We start from the raw sequence: 21625 nt of genomic DNA on the forward strand, positions 1-21625 counted from the left end.
GCGCCTGCTCTTCTCCCACGACCTGGTGTCGGGTCGTTACCGCGGCTCTGTGCACTTCGGGCTGGTGCGCCTCATCCACGGCGAGGACTCGGACTCTGAGGGCGAGGAAGAGGGCCGCGGCAGCTCGGGCTGCTCGGAGGCCGGGGGCGCGGGCCACGAGGAGGGCCGGGCCAGCCCGCTGCGCCGCGGCTACGTGCGCGTCCAGTGGTACCCGGAGGGCGTCAAGCAGCACGTGAAGGAGACCAAGGTGCGGCCGGGCGGGAGTGCGGGAGGGAGGCCGTGCCCGCCGCGGTGCCTCTGCAGTGCCGCGGTGAGAGCACAGCCTCGGCAGAGGGTGCTCCGTGCACAGTCATTGCGCCAACCCGGGCGCGCACGCCAGCCGGCGCCGCCGGCCTGGGACCGGGCCTGGGCTTCCCGGTTTGAGGGGGAGGGGACTTGCAAGCCGTGCTGTGCTGTGCGGTGGTGAGGGCCTCGGCATGCTAGTGGTGGACCGACGCCCGTGGGGACCTCCCCGGCGCTGAGGCGCATTCGGCATTACACCAGTGCGGCGCTTCGCTGACCCCCGGAGCTCCGTGCTGCATTGTGCATCCGGAAGGGAAGGCCGTGCCGGGTCGGTGCAGGGAGGGAGGGGTTATGGGCCTTCCAAAACAAAGGTAGAGGTGAACACCCCAGCGGACGTGAGAGAAGATTACAGAAAACCCCAAGAAGTTCTCTAGATTGCAGAATGCATGATGGTGAAGCAGCCCAACCCATTTTTGTTTTACCTTGGAGCCTCATTTTAATTGCTGCGGGAACTTTGTGAGTAAAAATCATTAACAGTCGGAGCCATGATATTAATAGTACAGGGGAAGATTTTGACAGCTTTGAGTGGGATTGATGAGTCTTAAGTGTATTTGGCCTTATTGAGAAAAAAAAAAAAAAAAAAAAAAAGAACCATGGCTGGAGGAAACTGACCAGTTTGGAAACCTGCAGGGTTTTTCTTGACCAGACTGAGGCTGTTAAGCAAATATCAGATTTCGTGGTATGTTGGGATGAGGCTGGTGAGGCTGGTGATTTTACAGAAAGAGGGGTTTTAACATCATAAACCTGAAACAGCAAGGTTGGTTCTGTGGCTTGTTTACATGAGTGTGAATTCCTATCAGTGATTCACACACACACCTCTGTAACGCACCTCTTCCCCGCCTGCCCTTCCCCTTCAGGAAACTGTGTCTAAGCGCAAATCAGGCCTGCACCGTTTCAGGTGTCTGGGAGGTGAAGTCTGATTTCAAACAAGACTTTAGAAGTTAATCAGGGTTTCTCACACTGCGAGACAAAGGTGACAGAGGAATAGGGCCTCATGCCATACTACAAAGGGGATCTGTTAAGAAGGCTTGGGCAGGACTCCCAAGAAGCTGCTGTGATCCATTGCCTAGTGCAGTAGTGACTGCTGATCTGGACCGGCAGGGTCACTTTCTGACGGATGCCTATGCATCCGCAGCCACAAATCCACACACAGGACCCCGCTTCTCGGAGAAACACAAACCGCGAACTGCTTGAAGAAAATTATAAGTTCATTTGGAAAATGCTCATTTTGCAGCAGAGTGCTTGTTAAAAATTACCATTCGTGGGGCTGGGGATTTAGCTCAGCGGCACAGCGCCTGCCTGGCAAGCGCAGTGTGGTGAGTTCGATTCCCGGTGCTGGAGAAAAACAAAAAACAAAAAAAAAAAAAAAAAATTGCTACCCAAGTATTGTATTGGGAGAAAATGGTTTTTGCTTTTTGTACTGTGTGTGCACACACGAATGTCATCTTACTAGCAGATGGTTGCTAGTGGATTTCTGAGTTTTTAAAATCTTCTTCACCACCTCTCTTCTCTAGAGGCTTGTGGCTTTTGAAATGCTACTCATTTGGTTCTGGTGTCCTGGGTCCTGTGTGCGGTGGCCTCCAGCCCTGGGACTTGGGGAGACAGGCCCAGCGCACCCTGGAAACCATCATATTTATCAGTTGTTCTTCCTGTTCATCATGACTTTGGTGGTTAACTTTGTTTACCATCATGTTCTGTCTGTCCCCACCCCCACTATGTGTAATCATACAAATTTGTTTTAAAATACCTATTTTGGAGTTAAGTAGAAAATGGCTTTAAGCATCAACTTAGATGGATTTTGAAGCTGCCTCTTTGAGACTTGGTTTGAATGTTCTGTTTTTTGGTTTTTTTTTGTCTTTTTTGAGACAAGGTCTCGCTATGCAGTTCGGACTGGCCTTGAGCTGTCTTTGTTAGCCCAGGCTGGTCTCCAACTCCCAATAGTCCTCCTGCCTCAGCCTCCTGAGTGCTGGGATTACAGGCGTGCACCATCACGCCTGGCCTGGTTCAAGTGTTTTGGAACCCATTCTGTGGCTTTGATTGTGGTGTTTTCTTTCTTTTTCTCTTTTTTTTTTTTTGGAGACAATGTCTCGCTATTCAGTTCAGGCTAGCCTTGAGTTCACTTTGTAGCCCAGGCTGGTCTCGAAGTCGCTATGATCTTCCTGCCTCAGCCTCCCAAGTGCTAGGATTATAGGCATGCGCCACCACACCTGGCACAGAACCTCGTTTTTTTAAGGACCTGAGAATGGGTTAGGTTTTTTTCAGGAGAGGAGTGTTTAATACCTGATAGCTGTCTCTTGCCATGGAGTGTAGGCACATGTGACCATGGTCAGCTGAGTGTCCCCTGCTTTGCTCCTGGACACTGACAAGAGGTTGTAGTGGGGGCCCTGGAACCTCGTGGCAGCATGGTATAAGGGAAATTTCTCTCTCGCCTCCCGGTCCTTATATCTTCGGTCAAAGTGATAGTGTGCTGTAAGCAAAAAACATTAGACCAAGACTGAGCATTTAGGCACTTATTCCTACCCATCACTAGTCTAGGTAAGAGATCTGAGAACCAAGTTACTGACAGAATAATGTGACATTTTTGAGAATCAAGTCAGTCAATCAATCTTTCTTCCATCTATTGGAATCTTTTTATAGTATTTTTTTTGTTTTGGAATCCTTTTAATAGTGTCCATTTAATATGGAATGTTTCTTAGGCAGGTCTTGGAGTATTTTTTATAGTTTACATTTTATATTGGAGGGTAGTGAGTAAAGGCTTATATTAGCATCTTAATTTTTTTTTTTTTAATGGTAGCAAAGTTTGTTTAAAAAAGTAAAAGCAAAGAGTAAGTGAGAACCTGGCTCTGCAGAGTGAGGTTGGGCAAAGTAAAAGAAGGAAAAGCAAAAGTGCACCCTTAAGGATACAGGGCGGGGTACCATGCGGAAAGCCAGGATAGTCTAGTCTCTTTAATTTTTTAGTGAGCATATTTACAAAGAGACGTGAAGAGATGGGGCAGCAAGTAACTTTCCTGCCACCTCCATGAAAATGTGCAGCAGAAATAAAGTTGTTCTTTCATGAAGCTATGGAACTTACCATCATACTTCTGAGGCTCCCAGTAGCCAAGATTGAGTTTCTTTAAGACTACAGATTCCCATCAGCGGCTTGAACCGCTGTTGGTACCGGCATGAGTGACCGGCATGAGTGTCCCATTCAGTGGCTTGTACCACTGATGGTACAAATGGATCTATTTATTTTTCTTATCTTTTTGAGACAGGGTCTCACTGTGCAGTTCAGGCTGGCCTTGAGTTCACTTAGTATTCCAGGCTGGTCTTGAACCTGCAATGATCCTCCTGCCTCAGCCTCCTGAGTGCTGGGATTATAGGCATACGCCACCACACCCAGCGGATCTATTTACTTTTATCACCCTTTTACTAATAAAATTAATAAAAAGTTGCCTTATAGGACAGTCATGCAGGTACCACTGGGAGGTTCAAGCCACCGAGTAGTGAGACATATGAACTATGGCCCCATTGTGAATGCGCTAAAAGAAGCGACACGTGAACTGGGCATGATGAATGCCTTAATCCCAGCATTCTGACAGGCTGAGACAGAAGGATTATAAGTTTGAGCCCAACTGGACAATTTAGTGATTTGGTAAGGCCCTGTCTCAAAAACAAAGTTTTAAAAAAGATGTAGCTTAGTGTGAAGGTTCTGGGTTCAATCACCAGTAATGCCGAATGAATCACAAAAAAACTGTGGCCGGTTCCTCTTACAGGGTCCGTTTTCTCCCTCATATCCCGGCCCCTGCCGCCAGATAGCGCATATTTGTCCACTTGAAACTCTCCATCTGGCCCTGGGTCTCCTCTGCAGAGGCCACCCCTTCCCCATTGCTGGTCATCCTTTGCCTTACACTGGAATAAAGCCAGATGTTGACAGGCTTCTTACATCTTCCCGAGCCTGGCCAGACACGAGTCATCCTGGTCTCCACATGTCTTGCATGCACAGAGCAGCTCTGTGAGAGGCACAGCAGGACTGTTCCGTCCGTTCAGGTTCCTCTTTCCTTCCACGGTGGCCTGTTTGTGCTTTTCGTTTGCTTTCCCACCTCTTGGGCATTATTGTCTTTTAAGCTGCTGCAACATTCAGAGTCTCCTGAATGCATTGAAGCTGTCTTTGACTACTTTGCTTTTGTAAAGCTGTGTGTGAAGCATCCTTGATGACAGGTCCCTCAGGAACTGGCTTTTGAGTTTATTTTTGGCTCCTGCTCAGGCCAGCTTTCCACGAAGAAGGCTATTTAGGTGTAGTGTCAGAGCCTAAGAAGGTTGTCTCCCCTGTCCAGGTGCTGGGCCCATTAAAAGCAATTGTTCCTAGTGATGTCATAGGGAGAAGTTATGTAAGGTTAACCAAGATGCAGGACTAAGTGCTTCTTAATTGCATTTTATTCCGATAGGATCACAGCTTGGAGACTCTAACAGCTGTTCTGTGATTTTATCCCGTGCCCTTTGGTTTTCCCCCTTCTAACTCCTAGGCCTCTGCACCTGGACGGTGCCTCTGTCTGGTCACTGCCTGCCTCAAGGGCACTTTGACCAGGGGGCGTGGTGTGTTTTGTGTACTGCAATTGGAAGTTAATATCCTTGGGTGCTTTTTTGGCTGGCACCTGCTTTGAATGACCTTGGCCAAGTCACTGCCTCATCTTCTCTGAAGCGACTCCAAGATCTGTCTTTCTAGCTCATGAAGTGGAATAGGTGAGTGTGTAGCTGGGTCATGCCAGGTATGGCCACTTGGTTATTAGCAGACGCTGTTCTGATGAATCAAGCAGAGCCACCATCCCTTTAGGACACCACTTTCCTGTGTCACAGGGTGATACCACACCAAAACAACACCTTGGGCAATAAGTGGTATACCAGGGGGTTGTTTCAGTGGCACAGGAATTCTTAATTTTTGTTTGTTTTGAGATAGGGTGTTGCTATGTAGTTTCAGTTGGCCTTGTGTTCACTATGTAGCCTATGTTCACTATGGTCTTGAACTCATGGTAATCCTCCTGCCTCAACCTCCAGTGTTGGGATTACAGGCGTGTGCCACCGCCCTGGCTAGGAATTCCTAATTGCTTGTGTTATGGGAAGTGACCGAGTGGATTATAGGGTTGCCTCTATTCATTGTCTTCTAGCAGTACTTACAAGACTTCATTCCTCTTTAACACAAACCTGCTGACTTCCAGGAGAAGCAGAATGAATATGTACCTGTGTGTGATTGTATGCTTTCCCTGTCCTTAAGACCTCTTTTGGAAATCCCCCAAAACAAGTAATAAGATTATAAATTACAAGGGTGGAAGAGTACTACTTTTAAAGTAACAAGTCAAGCGTTATATACTGTTTATCACGATGCAGGTTAAGTGCTGTATGTTTTACTTAGTGCTCATAGCAACCCTACGAATGAGGGGCTGTTATTAGCTCCATATTTCAGAAGAGGAAACTAGGAACAGAGAGGCTGAGTAACCTGCCCAGTGTCACACTGCTGGTAAGTGGCAGAACCTGAATGCAAATTGACATAAATGTCTTCATTGTCACTAAGAATATGTAGGTTCAGGACTCACAGCTCCTTGCCATGCTTGACTGCATAGTACCCTGATCCAACAGGAATCACAAACCACAGTTGGCCTAATCAGCCTTGAAACACCAAGAGTCTTAGTGGAATAGGAGGTAACTGCAGACGAGGTGGGAAGGTGTTCAGGGAGTTAGGGTGGGTCAAGGTGTGAGGTGGATGGGCAGGCTCAGGGAGTGTTTTGTTTTGGGTTTGTTTTTTGTTTTTTGTTTTTGTTTTTTTTTGTCTTTTCGAGACAGGGTCTCACTATGCAATTCAGGCTGGCCTTGAGTTCACTTTGTAGCCCCAGGCTGGTCTGGAAGTCTCAGTGATCCTCCTGCCTCAGCCTCTTGAGTGCTGGGATTACAAGTGTTCATCATCACACCCGGCTTAGGGAGTGTTTCAATAGTGCTCACACTGCTCTGTCTATACATTCTAGTGCCAGGCATGATGGTGCACAGGAGGCTGAGACAGGAGGATCACTGTGAGTTTGAGGCCAGCCTAGGTTACATAGTAAGTTCAAGGCCAGCCTAGACTACATAGTGAGACCCTGTCTCAAAAAAACCCTACCACATTCTATTTCCTGACTCCTTGGGCACTCACAATAACTGTCAGAATGCATTTTATTTCTAGAGAATGGCCCACAGTGTTGAATGAGAGCAGCTGTAGTTTGATTCATTCCAGCACTGATTTTAGGTCCCACCTTCACCTCCTGGAGCAAAACACAGCGCAGAAGTGTCTGGCATTGCTTGTATCTTAGAAGTGCTCAGCCTTAGGGGCTCCAGCTTGACCTCCTGTCCCTGCTGCCGCCGCCCCGTCTTCTTCCTGCTGGAAATGCTGAATCATGAGACGGGGTCAGGAAGGATCCCTTGAAGAAAGGCAGAGCCCCGCCTCAGTTCCAGGTTCCTTGCCTTTGCAGTGCCTAGGTGCTTTTGTTTTAGGCATTAAGGGTCTTTTTGTCCCTCCCCATTCCCCACTTCACTGTTGTCCTGCATTTCTCTTCTTGAGTTTACTATTTTATCAAGATGAAGTCCTTCTCCCTCCCTTCCCTGCTTTTTTCTTATTTTACTATTTTACCCACTGTTGGCCTCGTGGAATCCGCTGGAACATGTTCAGGGCCAGTGCTTTTAAAAAGGGATGAGGTTAACACATGTAGCATGAATTGTCATTGCAGCAGTGCTGGGCACATGATCAGGCTCAGCTGCGCTGTGGTCCCCTCCGTTGAACCAGGGCAGTTTCGGTGGGTGTTTACCATGGAGACCATGACCTGAGCTCCTGTTCTGTGCAATAGAAGCACTTGAAGTTTCCATGCCCAGTGCGTGGCCTGATCATGGGTGAAGGGGCGACTGCAAATTCAGATTAATAATAAAAAGTAGAAAGATGCCAGGCATGGTGGCATATCCCCGCAATCCTAGCACTCTAGGAAGCAGAGGAGGATTGCAGGTTCAAGCCCTTGTTGGGTAACTTGGCAGATTTGTGAGAGTCTGTCCAAAAATTTAAAAAATAAATTTTTTAAAAAAGGGCTGGGGATATAAGCTCATTGTGAACATTCTGGGTTCAATCCTCAGTAACACGTGTGTGGAGAAAAGCAACACTTAGGAACACTTATGAAGTGTTTTGCAATTTCCAAGGTACTATCTTATTTAACCTAGTAGGATTTTTAAAAATAAATATATATTATATATATAATATATGCTAAGGATTGAACTCTGGGCCTTTGAATTGAGCTATATCCCTACCCCTTTTTCATTTTTTTATTTTGAGACAGGGTCTTGCTAAATTACCCAGGCTGGGCTTGAATTGGGATCTTCCTGCCTTCACCTCATAGAGTGCTGGAATTAGAGTCCTGTGACACTGCTTCCAGCTAGGATTTTGGCTTTTAACTGTCCCACCATCTTTTTTTCTCCTCGGTACCGGGAACCGAACTCACGACCTTGCGCTTGCCAGGCAGGCGCTGTGCCGCTGAGCTAAATCCCCAACCCCATGTCCCTCCATCTTGAGGCTCACTGGGAAGGCCATGCTTCAGGGATATGGCACCCACACGGCAGCCCATAGAGCCAGAGGGCCATTGTGGCCACGTCTATCCTGACATGTCAGCTGGCCTCAGGTCTGTTAGGAACCACCTGACGAGTGTGTGGTTCCAGACAAGAAAAAACAAGATGCTCACTGGACTCATTCTGTAGTTCAAACTAAAATTGAATTGTGCTAATGGATAAATAGCCCTCTGAACTCATCTACTCCGGGTTTATTTGCCCTTCAGCCCAGACTAGCTATTGAAGGAGTCTCGGTCACTTGTGTAGGTCACGTAGAGGCCCTGTAGGGACAGAAATACTGTACTGTGTTTTTTATTTTACTTTTATTATTTTTTTACACGACAAATGTTTATTGTGTTGACTGATACATGTACATATCACATCTTGATCCTTCTTACCTCCCGTTCCCCTGTCCTCACCGAACAATGTGGATTTTTCAAATCAGTAATATACAGGAATATGTGCCAATTATACTTTGATAAAGTGACCAGAAATTAAAAATTACACACGTAATGTTGAAATAGTAACATCTTGTGTGTACTGTTTTTTAAAAGCAAGATTGTGGAAAGCATTTTTCTCTAATTTAAATACCGGAAGCAAATAATACTCCACTCAGAAGTGTTCAGTTGGCAGTGATACCAGAGTAAATGTTCTTTGTGGGCAAAATCTGGTTGGTTCTTCAGTTGGAGGATTTTGAGAGTCTACAACAGCATTTACTACTCTGCAGCTGGGTCAAAGGAATGACACACTTGCTGGGTCTCTTGTGGTTCAAATGGATGGCGTAGCTATGACTGGGACATAGGCTATGGCAATTTAAGTTTAAAATTTCAGATACTGAGCCATGGGGGGCCGTCAGTGTTACCCAGTAAAAAGATGAAAGCACACACCCAGCGCCGGCAGGCTTCCTACAGGCAGCCTCGCAGAGGGCGGCCTTCATTGGCACCCCGCGGCAGCCCTGATGATTCCCCCCTCTGCCCCGTTTGAATTCTGATCCTGGTCATCAGAGCTAGACTGGAATGCAGGCTGGTGAAGATGCCTTGACAGGCCTTCTCCTGGAGAAGGACAGCATTTTCAACAACGCCCCCAGCCCCACAAGCGCAGGCAGAAGCACAGACACACAGACACGTGTCAGTTGTGCGCCCTCAGGAGCATTGGCCTGGGTCCCTACTATGCTGGAAGCCGCCTGTGTGTGTGTCTGCTTCTGGTTAATTACCTAAGGCCATTTGGAGGGCCCTGAAGGTTGATGCTGTCATCTTCTAGCCGGGGATGAAAGCATCTCTCCGTACCTGGGGGAGTCCCAGCCCTGTGCTGGGGGCAGTGGTTGTCTGCCTCCATTTCCTTAGGACTTGCTCCTCACTTTAGCCTTTTGTCTGGTCTCACACATAGGATGTGACAGCTATCCTGCAGGTCACAGAGAACTCATGAGTTTCTGGTCACTGCATTTGCTGACATCGTCTCAGTCCTTGTCTTCCTCTGGCCCTGTTAGCCATATTTAATGTGGTTGGGGATAGTGTCTTAATGGAAGCTTTTTCCCTGGGGTTCCATTATACTTGACTATACCCAGGTTCCTCTCTCTTTCCCCTCTCTGCCCTCCCCAACCCTTTGCAGTACTGGGAACTGAACCCAGACCTTCACGCACACTAGCCAAGCATACTGAGTTACATCCCCAACCCTTTTTATTTCTTTTAATTTATTTTAGGAGACAGGATTTCACTGTGTAGCCAAGGTTGGCCTCAAATTGATGATCCTCCTGCATCAGCCTCCTGATTGCAGGAATTATAGATATTCACAACCACACCAGGCTTTTTCAAAATTAATTATTGTGATACTGGGGAACTGAGGGATGCTTTACCATTGAGCTTATATTTCCAGCTTTTTATTTATTTATTTATTTATTTATTTATTTATTTATTTATTTATTTATTCACTCATTCATTCATTTATTCATCCATCCATCCATTCATACGTACATACCAGGAACTGAAATCAAAACCTACTCTTGCCAGGCAGCCACTGAGCTATATCTCTGGCCCCTATTTTTATTATTACTTATTTATTTTTGTTGTTCTTGAGACAGAGTCTTGCTATGTAGTTCAGATTGACCTTCAGTTCACTATGTAGCTTAGACTGGCCTCAAACTTGTGGCCATCCTCCTGCCTCAGCCTCCCAAATGCTGGGATTTCAGGCATGCACCACTCGGCTTTAGTTTTTGAGAGAGTGTCTCATTAAGTTACCCAGAATGGCCTTGAATTTGGAATCCTCCTGCCTCAGCCTCCTTAATAACTAGGGTTACAGGTATAAACCACCATGCCCACTACGTTTTCTTGACCTTTTTTTTTTTTTAACTCCTACTTTCTGTTACCCTAGATGATTCTTTTTTCCCAACATCTGTCTTCTCCTAACCCTTGCTACATTTTTTTGAGTGCTGCTGGTACCTGCATTTGGATGACTTCTGCATCTCCATCACATTCCCAGCTGCCTAATAGATAGCTCCATCTTGTCATCTAGAATATCACAAAAATTTTGTGATTGTGACTACTTTCCACCCCCAGGGGTGTGGAATTAAAAAGTAAATTCCTCCGGCTTTTTAATATGGAAGAAAATTCAGATATACAGAAAAACTGAGAGTAGGCCACTGATAGTAATTGCCAGCCACCGTGAGTCAGCAGCTGTTGACCCTGCCATATGGCCTTATCTGTGTGCATGTGTGTAAATATGCTTCCTCCAGAACTATTTCGAAGTTAGGAGTGGGCATGATGGCACTTTAACCCACAGTACTTAAACACTCATCTTGTAAAAATCTGTACACTTTGGGACCATTTTAAATTCACCTTCTTTGGCTGCTGTTCTAATTTGAAACAGTACTTTTTTGAAGTGCCTCTTGCATCCTGTCCCGTGCTTGTGTCCTGTGCTTGCATCCTGTGCAACTCTGGTTTGCTCTCTGGCTGCCTGGTCGGGTGTGACCTTCTGGTCTCCTTGCCTCTGCCTTCACCTTCAGCTCAGCAACAACACCACGGTCTGCCTCCCCGATGCCTGCCTTGTTCACCCGACACCAGCTGGTGTGTTCCCTGCCTCTGATGTCTTGAAGCCCCTCGGGAGCAAAAGTAGCCAATCCTAAAGCTTGTGCACATGGAAATAGCTGGGAAGCCTTTGGTTAAATGACCGGAGCTGCCTCCTTCCTACTTACCTGTGAAGTATTCTTGCCAGAGTCATCTTCATCTTCTCCCAGACACCTTGTGCTCTATGCTGGAGCCATGGGGCCTCTTGCCAGCTTCCTCCCTCCTCCCCCACTCCCTCCAACCCATACCAGTTGGTTGCCCCCTGTCATTTATTGCTCAAGATGGGCTCTTTGGGGAGCACTGTGAAAAGTTACTCCAGGGCTGGAACATAGGAGCATCCTAATATTAAGAATTGCAGATTAAAACCAGATGTGGTGGTGCACGCCTGTAATCCTAGCGCTGGGAGGCTGAGGCAGGAGGATCACTGGGAGTTCAAGGCCCACCTGAGCTACAATGTGAGTACAAGGGCAGCCTGAACTACAGAGCAAGACCCTGTCTCAAAAAAACAAAAATACTTCCAGGTTGCTATGGTTAATCTGGTCAACTTGATGGGCTTGAGAGATGTCTAGGAGATTAGTAAGGCACACTTCTAGGTGTATCTGGGTAGGGCATGAGGACATGGCCTTGGAGACCATGTCTGGTGCTGGCCCCTTCCTCTGTAGCTCTTGCCCTGCTCTTGGCTTTCTGCTGGCCATGAGAAGAGCAGCTTTCCTCTGCCTTATCCTTCTGCTGTGATGTTTCTGTCTCTGTGCCAGCCAGCCATGGACTGAATCCTCTGAAACTAACAGCTCCTCTTTTAAGTTGTATAGGTCACATATTTTGTCCCAGCAATGGAAAGCTGGCTAATATACAGATCTAGGTGGAAACATCCACTTTCTTTGTGTCTCAGCACATTCAGTAGAGACAACCGTCTTTGTTATGGGGAACAGCTGTATAAGCCCCTAGAAAGCACCTGGTAGAGTCACACGTGTGCCTTTCTTGAATGGTGGTCAGCACCCAGGCCTCACCTCGGCACTTGGCTTTTCTGGCAGAAAACAAATGCCAGCCCCACTGCAGATGAACCAGTTGAAGATGGCAACTGGGGCTTTGTGCTATGCCTGCATCAAGACCCTAGTTGGGAGCTGGGTGTGATGGTACACACTTGTTATCCCAGTGTTCTGGGAGGCTGAGGCAGGAGGATTGTAAATTGGAGCTCAACTTGGACAACTTAGCTACTTAGTGAGAACCTGTCTCAAAGACTGCAAATGAAGCATAGTGCCAAGGCTCTGAATTCAATCCTCAATACGGTGAAAAAGGAAGACACTGGTTCAGGGAGGAGACTGAGCACTCCACCTGGAGTTACCCTGGTTATGCCAGGCCTGTCATTTTGAAGAAATCTAGGGCCATGTGTTAAAAACAGAAACGACTGCCCTATCTATCCATACGGGGTGGATGGGGCATCGCCTCTGCACTGCCAATGTATCCCGTTGTGTGGGACTCTGCTCAGTGCAGACAGCGTCTCCGCAGCCTAGAAGCTCCCAGGGACAGTGATGCAGCTGCTGCTGCTCAGAATTGCCCTGTGAACTGCATGGGCGGCATAGAGTCCTTTGGAACCCCTCGGAGTATCAGTAGTGTTCAGTTTTTTAAAATCCCCCTCCAGTTTTACTGTGGTTGAGTTGTGGTTTTGTGTCCTCTCTGTGTTTTTCTAGCGCCAATGTCAGTGAACTAGAAATTGTCAAAATGTGAGCCGTGGAGGGATGGGATGTCGAGGCACCCTTTTGTCCTCTTTCCCTCACCGTGGCTTGCTGACGTTCCTTTTTTTTTTTTCGTCTTTTTGAGACAGGGTCTCACTACGCAGTTCAGGCTGACCTTGAGCTCACTTTGTAGCCCAGGCTGGTCTCGAACTTGTAACGATCCTCCTACCTACTGAGTGCTGGCATTACAGGCGTGCACCACCATGCCCAGCATTTTTTTTTCTTTTGGTACCAGGAATCAAACTCACGACCTTGTGCTTGCCAGGCAGGCACTTGTGCAACTGAGCTATACCTCTGGCCCAACAGTTCTTATTAATATGCAGCTGTTGCTGAGAAGTTTTGTTGGATTTCAGTTCTTTTGGGGATGAAAATATGATTGCTTTTAGGGGTGTAAGGCAAGGAGTCAAGCGTTACTCATTGTTGAGTGATATTGCTGTCTTTTTACCCAGGCAGGCTCAATGGACTCTGGCTGGGAGCCAGGCAATGTTAACCCTGCTTTCTGCATGCAGTTTCACTCCCCCTGAGGTTTTCAGTACCCTATTTTAGAGAGGGTACTGAGAAACCCACAGAAACTGGAGGGGGTTTCTCAGACTGAAACCCACAGAAATCCTCCTGCCTCAGCTTCCCAGAGTGCTGTAAGTTTTTATTACCCAAAGCTACACAGCAAGAAGCAGAGCCCAGATTTGAACTTAGGCCTCTTTGTGCTTCCAGGGCTCAGGTTCTTCTCCCTGGCTCCTTGGCTTCCTTTGCACTGAGCCAGATGTTGCTGTGAGTGGAGGCACCCCCTACGCCAATGGCCAGCAGACTTTCTGGAAAGTGCCAGGTGGTAAATGTTTCGGGCTTCTAGGGCTCCTCTGTCCCCTTCACATCTGCTTGGCATTGCCATTGCAGCATGCAAGTATCTAGAGACAGTAAACAAATGGGCAGGCTGTATTCTAATCAAATTTTATAGTATTTGAATAGGCAGCACACTGGGCTTGAACTTGCAGTCCTCTTTGCTGAGCCTCCCAGAGTGTTGTGACTTTTTATTTATATGGGTTGTATCTGTTAACGTGTTACCATATAAGAAGTTAAAACAAGCTGGGTGTGGGGGTGCACACTACAATCCCAGCCCAGGAGAGCTCAGGCAGGAGGATAGCAAATTTGAATTCCACCAAGACAATTTAGCAATTCCTGTCTCAGAATTTAAAAATACAAAAGGCTGAGTGTGTAGCTCAGTGTAGAGAACCCCTGGGTTTAATCCCCAGTATAACACACATACACACAAAAGTTAAAACAAATTTTAAAACCTATGAATGCCAGGCATACATTTTATGAGCTGTCAGGATTAAAAAGGCACATTAAGATGTTATGAAAAATGTGGGCCCTGGGCCTCCTGAATGGGTCTCAGGGGCCCCTGGCCCATATTTTGAGACCTGCTGAGCCAGCTGTGGGATGGAAAAGGAGACAGTACTGGCAGGGAGGTTGGGTGTGACTGCAGATAATGATCCTCCTAACACATGCCGTGTTGTACTCGCTATATTCCGGGCATTGTTGGAAGCACTTGGTGTGTGCTTACATTTTCAGACAGAGCCTGTGAAGGAGGCGGTGTTGTACAGGTGAGGAGAGGGCTGAGGCTCTGCCCAAGGTCCCAGACAGCCTCTACTCAGGTTAAACCTGGTGCACCCACACATCCGCCCCTTGGAAGACTTCGCACAGATCGTGCTTGCTGTGTGGCACACAGGCCTTTGCTGGCAGGCTCAGGAAATAGGAACTGGATTCTTATGTGACAAGGAGCCACTCCAAAGTTTGCATAGATGAGCTGCAGCCGTTCATGGTGTTACCCACCAGGTTTCCAGCGGGGCAGCTGGAAAACCTGCAGACCAGTTAGGAAGCCTTTGCAGTGCAGGCGAGCTTCAAACACGCTTATCTGTGCCTTTGATTTGTGTGACATCATGTGTGTGCATGGCATGGAGTGTTGAAAGCACTGATTTTTCAAACAAAATGGCCTGAAGTGTGAATTAACACTTCAGCCACTACACAGCAGAGAAGTGCAATGGTCCATGCAGGAGAAGCTGGCTGTGTTGGACAGGAGTGATAGATGTAAGGTTTCTCCGGGGATTATTTTGGTAGTACATGATTTGACCTTGGGACCTAACTCCCCAGTAGTAACACTGGGACTCTGCTGAATCTGAGACAGTAGGAAAACTGAATTAGAGTAGCTGGACATGGTGGCACATGCCTGTAGTCCCAGCACTAGGAGGCTAAAGCAGGAGAATTGCTATGAGTTCAAGGCCAGCCTGAACTACATAGTGAGAGCCTATCTCAAAAAAACTAAATAAGAGCTAGGCGTGGTGACACATGCCTGTAATCCCAGCGCTCGGCAGGCTGAGGCAGGAGGATTGCTGCAAGTTCAAGGCAATATAAGCAAGTTCAAGGCCAGCCCAAACTACACAGTGAGACCCTGTTTCCAAAAAAAAACCTAACTAACTAAAGAATAGTGGGATAGTGGAGAAGATGGGATGGCCCAGAAGGTTTCTTATGTGGGGCACCAAGGCATAAAGGATGTTTGAGGAATAGCCAGTGTCCTGCTGCCTGGCACTCGGCAGTCGAGTGTGTGTGGGAGACGGGAGATGGTGGAAGAATGGGCGTCCATCCTCATGCCGGGACTCGCAGATGGTCAAGAGAAAGATCAGGAACCACTAAGATTTTTTTAATATTCTGGTAAAATATACATAATAAAACTCACCGCATTAACCATTTTTGGGTGAATAGTTCAGAGGCATTAAAGTACATTCACATTGTTCCACCGCCATCCCCTCCATCTCCAGAAATTTTTCCATCATCCCACCTGAAACTGTAATCTATAGCTCTTAGAAAAAACTTTTATAAAGGTAGAAGATGATAACTGTTAACATATGGTCACCCATTGGCAATGTCCATGTAATGAGGAACACCTGCCTCAGTCTCCCAAATGCTGGGATTATAGGTGTGCACTACTACCCCCAATTTAAAAAGAGGCTCTTTGGAGCTGGGCATGGTGACACAAACCTGTAATCCCAGCACTCTGGGAGACTGAGGCAGGAGGATCACAACTTCAAGGCCAGCCGTGGCAATTTAGAGATTTAGCAAGATCCTGTTTCAAAACTTAAAAATAAACAAATAAATGGTCAGGCGTGGTAGTGCACACCTGTAATCCCAGCACTTGGGAGGCTGAGGCAGGAGGATTGCTGCAAGTTTGAGGTCAGCCTGAACTGCATAGTGAAACCCTGTCTCAAAAAGACAAAAAACAAAAGAAAACAGCAAAAATAAGTAAATAAATAAAATAGGCTGAGAGGTAGCTCAGTGTGAAAGCTGTGTTCAGTCCCCAGTATGAGAGAGGGGGGGGGGAGGGGGAGGAAGAGGAGAGAGGAAAAGAAACTTTGAGAGCGATAGCAGCCACACTTTGAGACCAGAGGTGGTGGCTGTGGCCAGAGTGGGCACAGTTTAGCTGGTGACTGCAGAGGAGGGAGTGGTGGGGTGTGTGGACTTGGCCTTTGGGGACCCAGGGTGAGTTAGCAGGCTGGGAAAGGCCTAGATTTCGTGGCCATTGACTCTGATCCAACACTAAGGAAAGAATTACTGGGCTCCTCTTACTTGTGTTATTTGCGGCTTTTTTCTCTGATTGCCAAGTTACTTACATATTCTATTATGAGTTGAGTATCCATGATCAGAAATACTTGAAACTAGAAGTAAAGGTTTTGGAGTGTTTTGGATTTTGGAATATTTGATTCGACTTCACCTATTGAACATCCCTTGTGTAAAAAATACAGAGTCTGAAGTCAGCGTATCATACTGGTATTTCAGACTTCAGAGCATTTCAAATTTTTGAATTAGGAATGCACTTATACAAAAAAATGAAAAATATTTGAACATTCGGTTAAAAAAAGTGATCTATTGCGAGGCATGGCTGTACCCTCCCGTAATCCTAGCTACTCGGGAGGCTTAGGCAATAAGATCACAAGTTCAAGGGCAGCCTGGGCAACTTAGTGAGACCCTGTTTCAAAATTAAAAAATAAAAAAGGCTGATGCACAGTGTGGCTCAGTGATAAGAGCGTTTGGCTAGCATGGGTGAGGGAGACCCTGGGTTTACTTCTCAGTATGGGGGTTGGCAGGGAAGTCACCTGTAATTCACCACTCAGGGGTAACTGCATTTAGTTACATATTTTAGTGGATGGTTCAAGTCTTTTACAAGCGTATATTTCTGACTAGAAAAACACATACTGTGTTAATTCTAACTTTCTCCCCCTCCCCCACTTAGCAAATTTTACAAATGGACCAGGTTCCAAAAGGGGATTTGCATTGCCAAAGCTGGGTTCAAGCTTGCCATACCCATACATAGTCCCCGAACACTGGTGCTTTTAGATCAGGAGTCTTCTCTCTGTTGGTTGGTGTCCTGGAAGCCATCTTCCCCAAAACAGAAGTTGTCCCCTGCATTGAAACCTGGTGGGTTGGTTGCAGTGCGGGGGCTCCTTCTCGATGGTGTTGGAGGTGCCCTGGAAACTCCTCTGTAGTTGCTTGCCGTCTTTCTTCACTGCCTTTTCTCATTGCTGAGACAAAACACCCGATGCCCAAAGCTAAAATAGGAGAGGTTATTATTCTGGCTCACAGTTTGTAGAGGTTTCAGTCCATAGTTGGCTGGCTCCAGGGGAGGGGAACGTGGCAGAGGGGCACTGCAGATCAGAAGACAAGAAGCAATAAGCAACAAGGGACAAGCAACCACAGCAGCTCTTTCTGTCCCTTATATCTTATCCAGGATAGGGCTAGTAGCACTCACACTTTTTTTTTTTTTTTGTCTTTTGGAGACAGTGTCTCGCTGTGCAGCTCAGGCTGGCCTTGAGCTCACTTTGTAGCCCAGGCTGGTCTCAAACTTGCAACAGTCCTCCCACCTCAGCCTCCCAAGTGCTGGGATCACAGGCGTGCGCCACCATGCGTGGCCTAGCACTCACACTCTCAATCCTAGCATTGCACCATGAATCAATCCCGGCCTCACATCCTCAATCTCAGCAGCACACACCCTATGTCCAGCCACCTCCGAAAAGCCCCACCTATGACGGCATGAGGCTTTGAGGGGACATCTAGATAGAAGCCATAACATTCACCTTGGTGTCAACTCTGACCCTCAGAGGCTTGAACCAAAGGCATAATTCCTGGATTGTGTTTTAAAAACAGAGAACAGAAGTAACAGGAACCCTTTTGGCACTGTGACCTTGTTTAAGCCCCTTTGAGTTCACTGCTATTGTCAGCGCATTCCGAATACTCTCGACCTGCCTGTCATGCTCATCCTGCCTTCTCCCTGTTGCCAACATCACGTACTTAAGGGCTCTCATAATCAAGTCTCCTTCTGGTGCAGCAGTTTCAGCGTACAACACCTTTGCTCCTGTCAGGTGCACCAGGGTTACTGTTTGTCAGACATGCAGACTGTGTGCCTGGCACCAATCGGAAAGGGCAGGAGCTGCCCTTTTTTGGAACCTGGCTTTGGTGCTGCATGCAGTGCCTCCTAGTAGATGCTCACAGGGAGAGGTGTTTCTGGGTCAGAAAGCTTTCTTCCTGCTTCCAGAACACATTGGCTGAGTGTGTACAGTCCCATCAGCAGGATAAACTCTGCAGTTTCTTTAACCAGCCTCCATTTTTGAGCAGTTAAATAGCTTTCAGTTTAAAAATAATGAGACTAACATCATTATACTTTAACTTTATGCTCTTTTACATCGTTGTCAACATCTTTATGTTTCTTAGGGAAAATTCCTAATGGGAATTACTCAGCACCTTTAGGAGATCTTTGATTCATCTTATCATCCTGAAAAGTGGTACTTGTTTACAGTGCCTCTCAGACTGACTGCCCATTTCCCTGCAAGACAGTGAGGCCTTGTGGTGATGTGTGCGTGACCCCACCTAGTTGGCAGTGTCGAGAGGGCTGGTACTGGTCAAGTGGTAAGGCCTTTTGCAAGCTGTGCCCTGCCTGCCATGCTGGGGCACCCCTCAGAACAGGCTTGTCTGCTGTGTCTTTGGCCCAAGGGCTGCAACTCCTACACCCAGGGCTGGACTAGTGGCATCAGGTGAGCCAGGAGGGGCAGGTGGTGCTTCAGCCCTGATGTTGAGGTGGGCACGCCAGCCTGCAATTGGTCCGTGTCCGTGACGAGAAAACATAGACTCGGGCATGTTTGTTGGGGATCAGCTGGGCTCACCTTTGAGAGGCCCTGAGCAGAGCACCTGACTTACTTAGTAACTGTTGCCAGGGGAAGGCTTCAGCTGTTTCCTTTTTCCCATTTTGGTTGGAGGCCCACACAGTAAACATGAGGGAAGTAAAGTTATGGGGGATACTGGTAATTAGCTTGTTTATACTAGAAGGCTGACTTTGTTTATTTGTTGGCAATGCTTAGGATCAAACTCGGCCTTGTTCCTGGTCGGCAACCACTCTACCACTCTACCATGAGCTACATTCCCAGCCATTTCTTTATTTTTTATTTTGAGACAGAGTCTCACTAAGTTGGTGAGGGTATCCTTGAGCTTGTGATCCTCCAGCCTCCTAAGCAGTTAGAATTACCAGTGTGTGCCACCGTGCCCAGTGCCAGCCTTGTTTTTGTGTGTGTATGGTTTGTTTATTTTTGTTTTTAATTTTTTTAATTTTTTAAAATTTTTTTTGGTTTTTTTCTGGTACCGGCAATAGAACTCACGATCTTACGCTTGCCAGGCAGGTGCTGTGCTGCTGAGCTAAATCCCCAGCCCTCGAATGACCAGTGATATTGAACTTTTTTTTTTTTTTTGGTACCGGAAATTGAACTCACTACCTCATGCTTGCCAGGCAGATGCTGTGCCACTGAGCTAAATCTCCAGCCTGAACATTTTTTCATATATTTACTTGCTGTTTGTATTTCTTCATCTGAGAAGTGTGTATTCATCTCAGGTGCCCATTTATGGATTGGGTCTTTAAATTTGGGAGGTCTGATTTTTTTTTAGTTCTTTATATGTTCTTGATAGTAGTCCTTTGTCTGAGGAACAGCTGGCAAACATTTTTTCCTCACATTGTAGGTTATCTCTTCACTCTGTTGGTGGTTTCTCTTGCTGTGCAAAAAGCTTTTTAATAAGATGAGATCCCAGTTGTTGATTTTTTTATGATAGTTCTTGTGTTACCAGGGTTTTTTTCATAGTCTTTGCTTACACCAGTATTTTTAAGAATTTTGCCTATTCTGTCTTCCAGCAGATTTAATGTTGCTGTTGTAATATTTAGATCTTTGATCCATTTCAAATTTAGTTTAGTGCATGGTAAAATGGGTCTAGTTTTAATCTTTGGCATATGCAGAACCAGTGTTTCTAGCACCATTTATTAAAGATGGGATCTTTCTTCTAATGAATGTGTTTGGTGCCTTTGTCAAAGATAAGGTGACTGAATGTGTCTGAAGTTGTTTCTGCATCTTTAAATCTGCTCCATTGATCTTCAGGTCTGGTTTTTTTCCAGTACCACACTGTTTTTATCACTGTAGCTTTATATTATAATTTCAGGTCAATAATTGTGATGCCTCCTGCCTTGCCTTTGTTGCCCAGAATTGCCTTTGCTATGGTCTCTTCTGGTTCCAAATGAATTTCAGGATTGTTTTCTGTAATTCTGCAAGATAAGCTATTGGAATTTTCATCGGAATTGCATTAAATCTGTATAACAATTTTGGAAGTATGGCCATTTTCACTACATTGGTTCTTCCTACCCAAGAGCAAGGGATATCTTTCCATTTTTCTGATACCCACTTCAGTCCCCTTTTCAGAGTACTGTTCAGCCTTGTTTTTTAAGTGATACATAAAAATATAACTGATACAGAGCCAGTAGTCACTAATTGCAGCTCAGCCTAGTTTGCATTTTTTAAAACTAGTAGGTTTATCTGAGAAGGTCTTGCTCAGGTGGAAGTTGAATTTTATCCTCCTGTCTCAGCCTCCCTCAGTGCTGGGATCACAGGCATGTGCCACTGGGCTTGGCTAGGTCTTCGTTTTTCTAGAAGTTCGCCTACCCAAAGTTCGGAGTTCACGTGTAATATGCTTTTAGGAGAAAACTCTTCATTCCCAATTTCTGCTTGACTGAAAATTTGTAGCAAGATGCAGTTTAAACTTATTGTGGGGCTTTTCTGTTTTATACTTAGCTTTCTAGCTATTGAATTTTCTTTTTTCTTTCAGGTTGGCTTCAAATTTGCTCTAATGCTAAATTACCCATAGATGTGCTAGACAGGAGTTAGTTGAAATAGTAAATGTATTCAAAGAAATAACAAAAATATTCAAACTAGGCAAAGATTTTGAAATGCTCTAGGAATCTTGGAAGATTTTAGAAAGTATTTTCAATGATTATCATTTTGGTGGTAATGATCACCCCCCATACACCCACTATGAGGAAGTGATGTCATATTTTCCCATTGTACCAAAAAGATAAAACAGTAAACATTTATTGTCAGGGCATGTATATTCTAAAAACTTAAATATTAACAGTACTGGCTTCCTCACTTCTATCATTCATATGAACCCTTGTTCTTTTCCCCCCAATACTGTATTGTTCATACTTGTACAATTTTATCTGTCATGACTTTAAGTTCTACTTTTCATTAATCATTACCTGATGTTCATAGAGCTTCTTATGACAAAAATAAAATGAATTAATTCTAAAAATAAATAAAGAAATAAAATAAAAATAGTAGGTTTATTGAGATAACGTACGTCACATAGAATTCACCTTTTTTTTTGTCTTTTTTTTTTTTTTGAGAAAGGGTCTCGCTATGCAGTTCAGGCTGGCCTTGAGCTCACTTTGTAGCTCAAGCTGGCCTCGAACTTGCAATGAATCTCCTGCCTCAGCCTCCCAAGTGCTGGGGTTACAGGTGTGTGCCACCACACCCAGCTGAATTCACCTTT

At 46.0% G+C, this 21625-nt stretch overlaps 1 protein-coding gene across 1 annotated transcript in view; it reads left to right on the forward strand.

The window, feature by feature from the left end:
- Ube2o (ubiquitin-conjugating enzyme E2O) overlaps positions 1-21625 on the forward strand; it is a gene marked incomplete at its 5' end in the record, with an annotated part of 58351 nt that continues 36726 nt past the window's right edge. The window contains 1 exon segment of the mRNA XM_013506022.1: positions 1-247. Within this exon segment, the coding sequence (XP_013361476.1) occupies positions 1-247 (247 nt within the window).

This window comes from Chinchilla lanigera, unplaced genomic scaffold (assembly GCF_000276665.1).
Source record: "Chinchilla lanigera isolate Chin_1 unplaced genomic scaffold, ChiLan1.0 scaffold00105, whole genome shotgun sequence".
Lineage (NCBI taxonomy): Eukaryota > Metazoa > Chordata > Mammalia > Rodentia > Chinchillidae > Chinchilla > Chinchilla lanigera.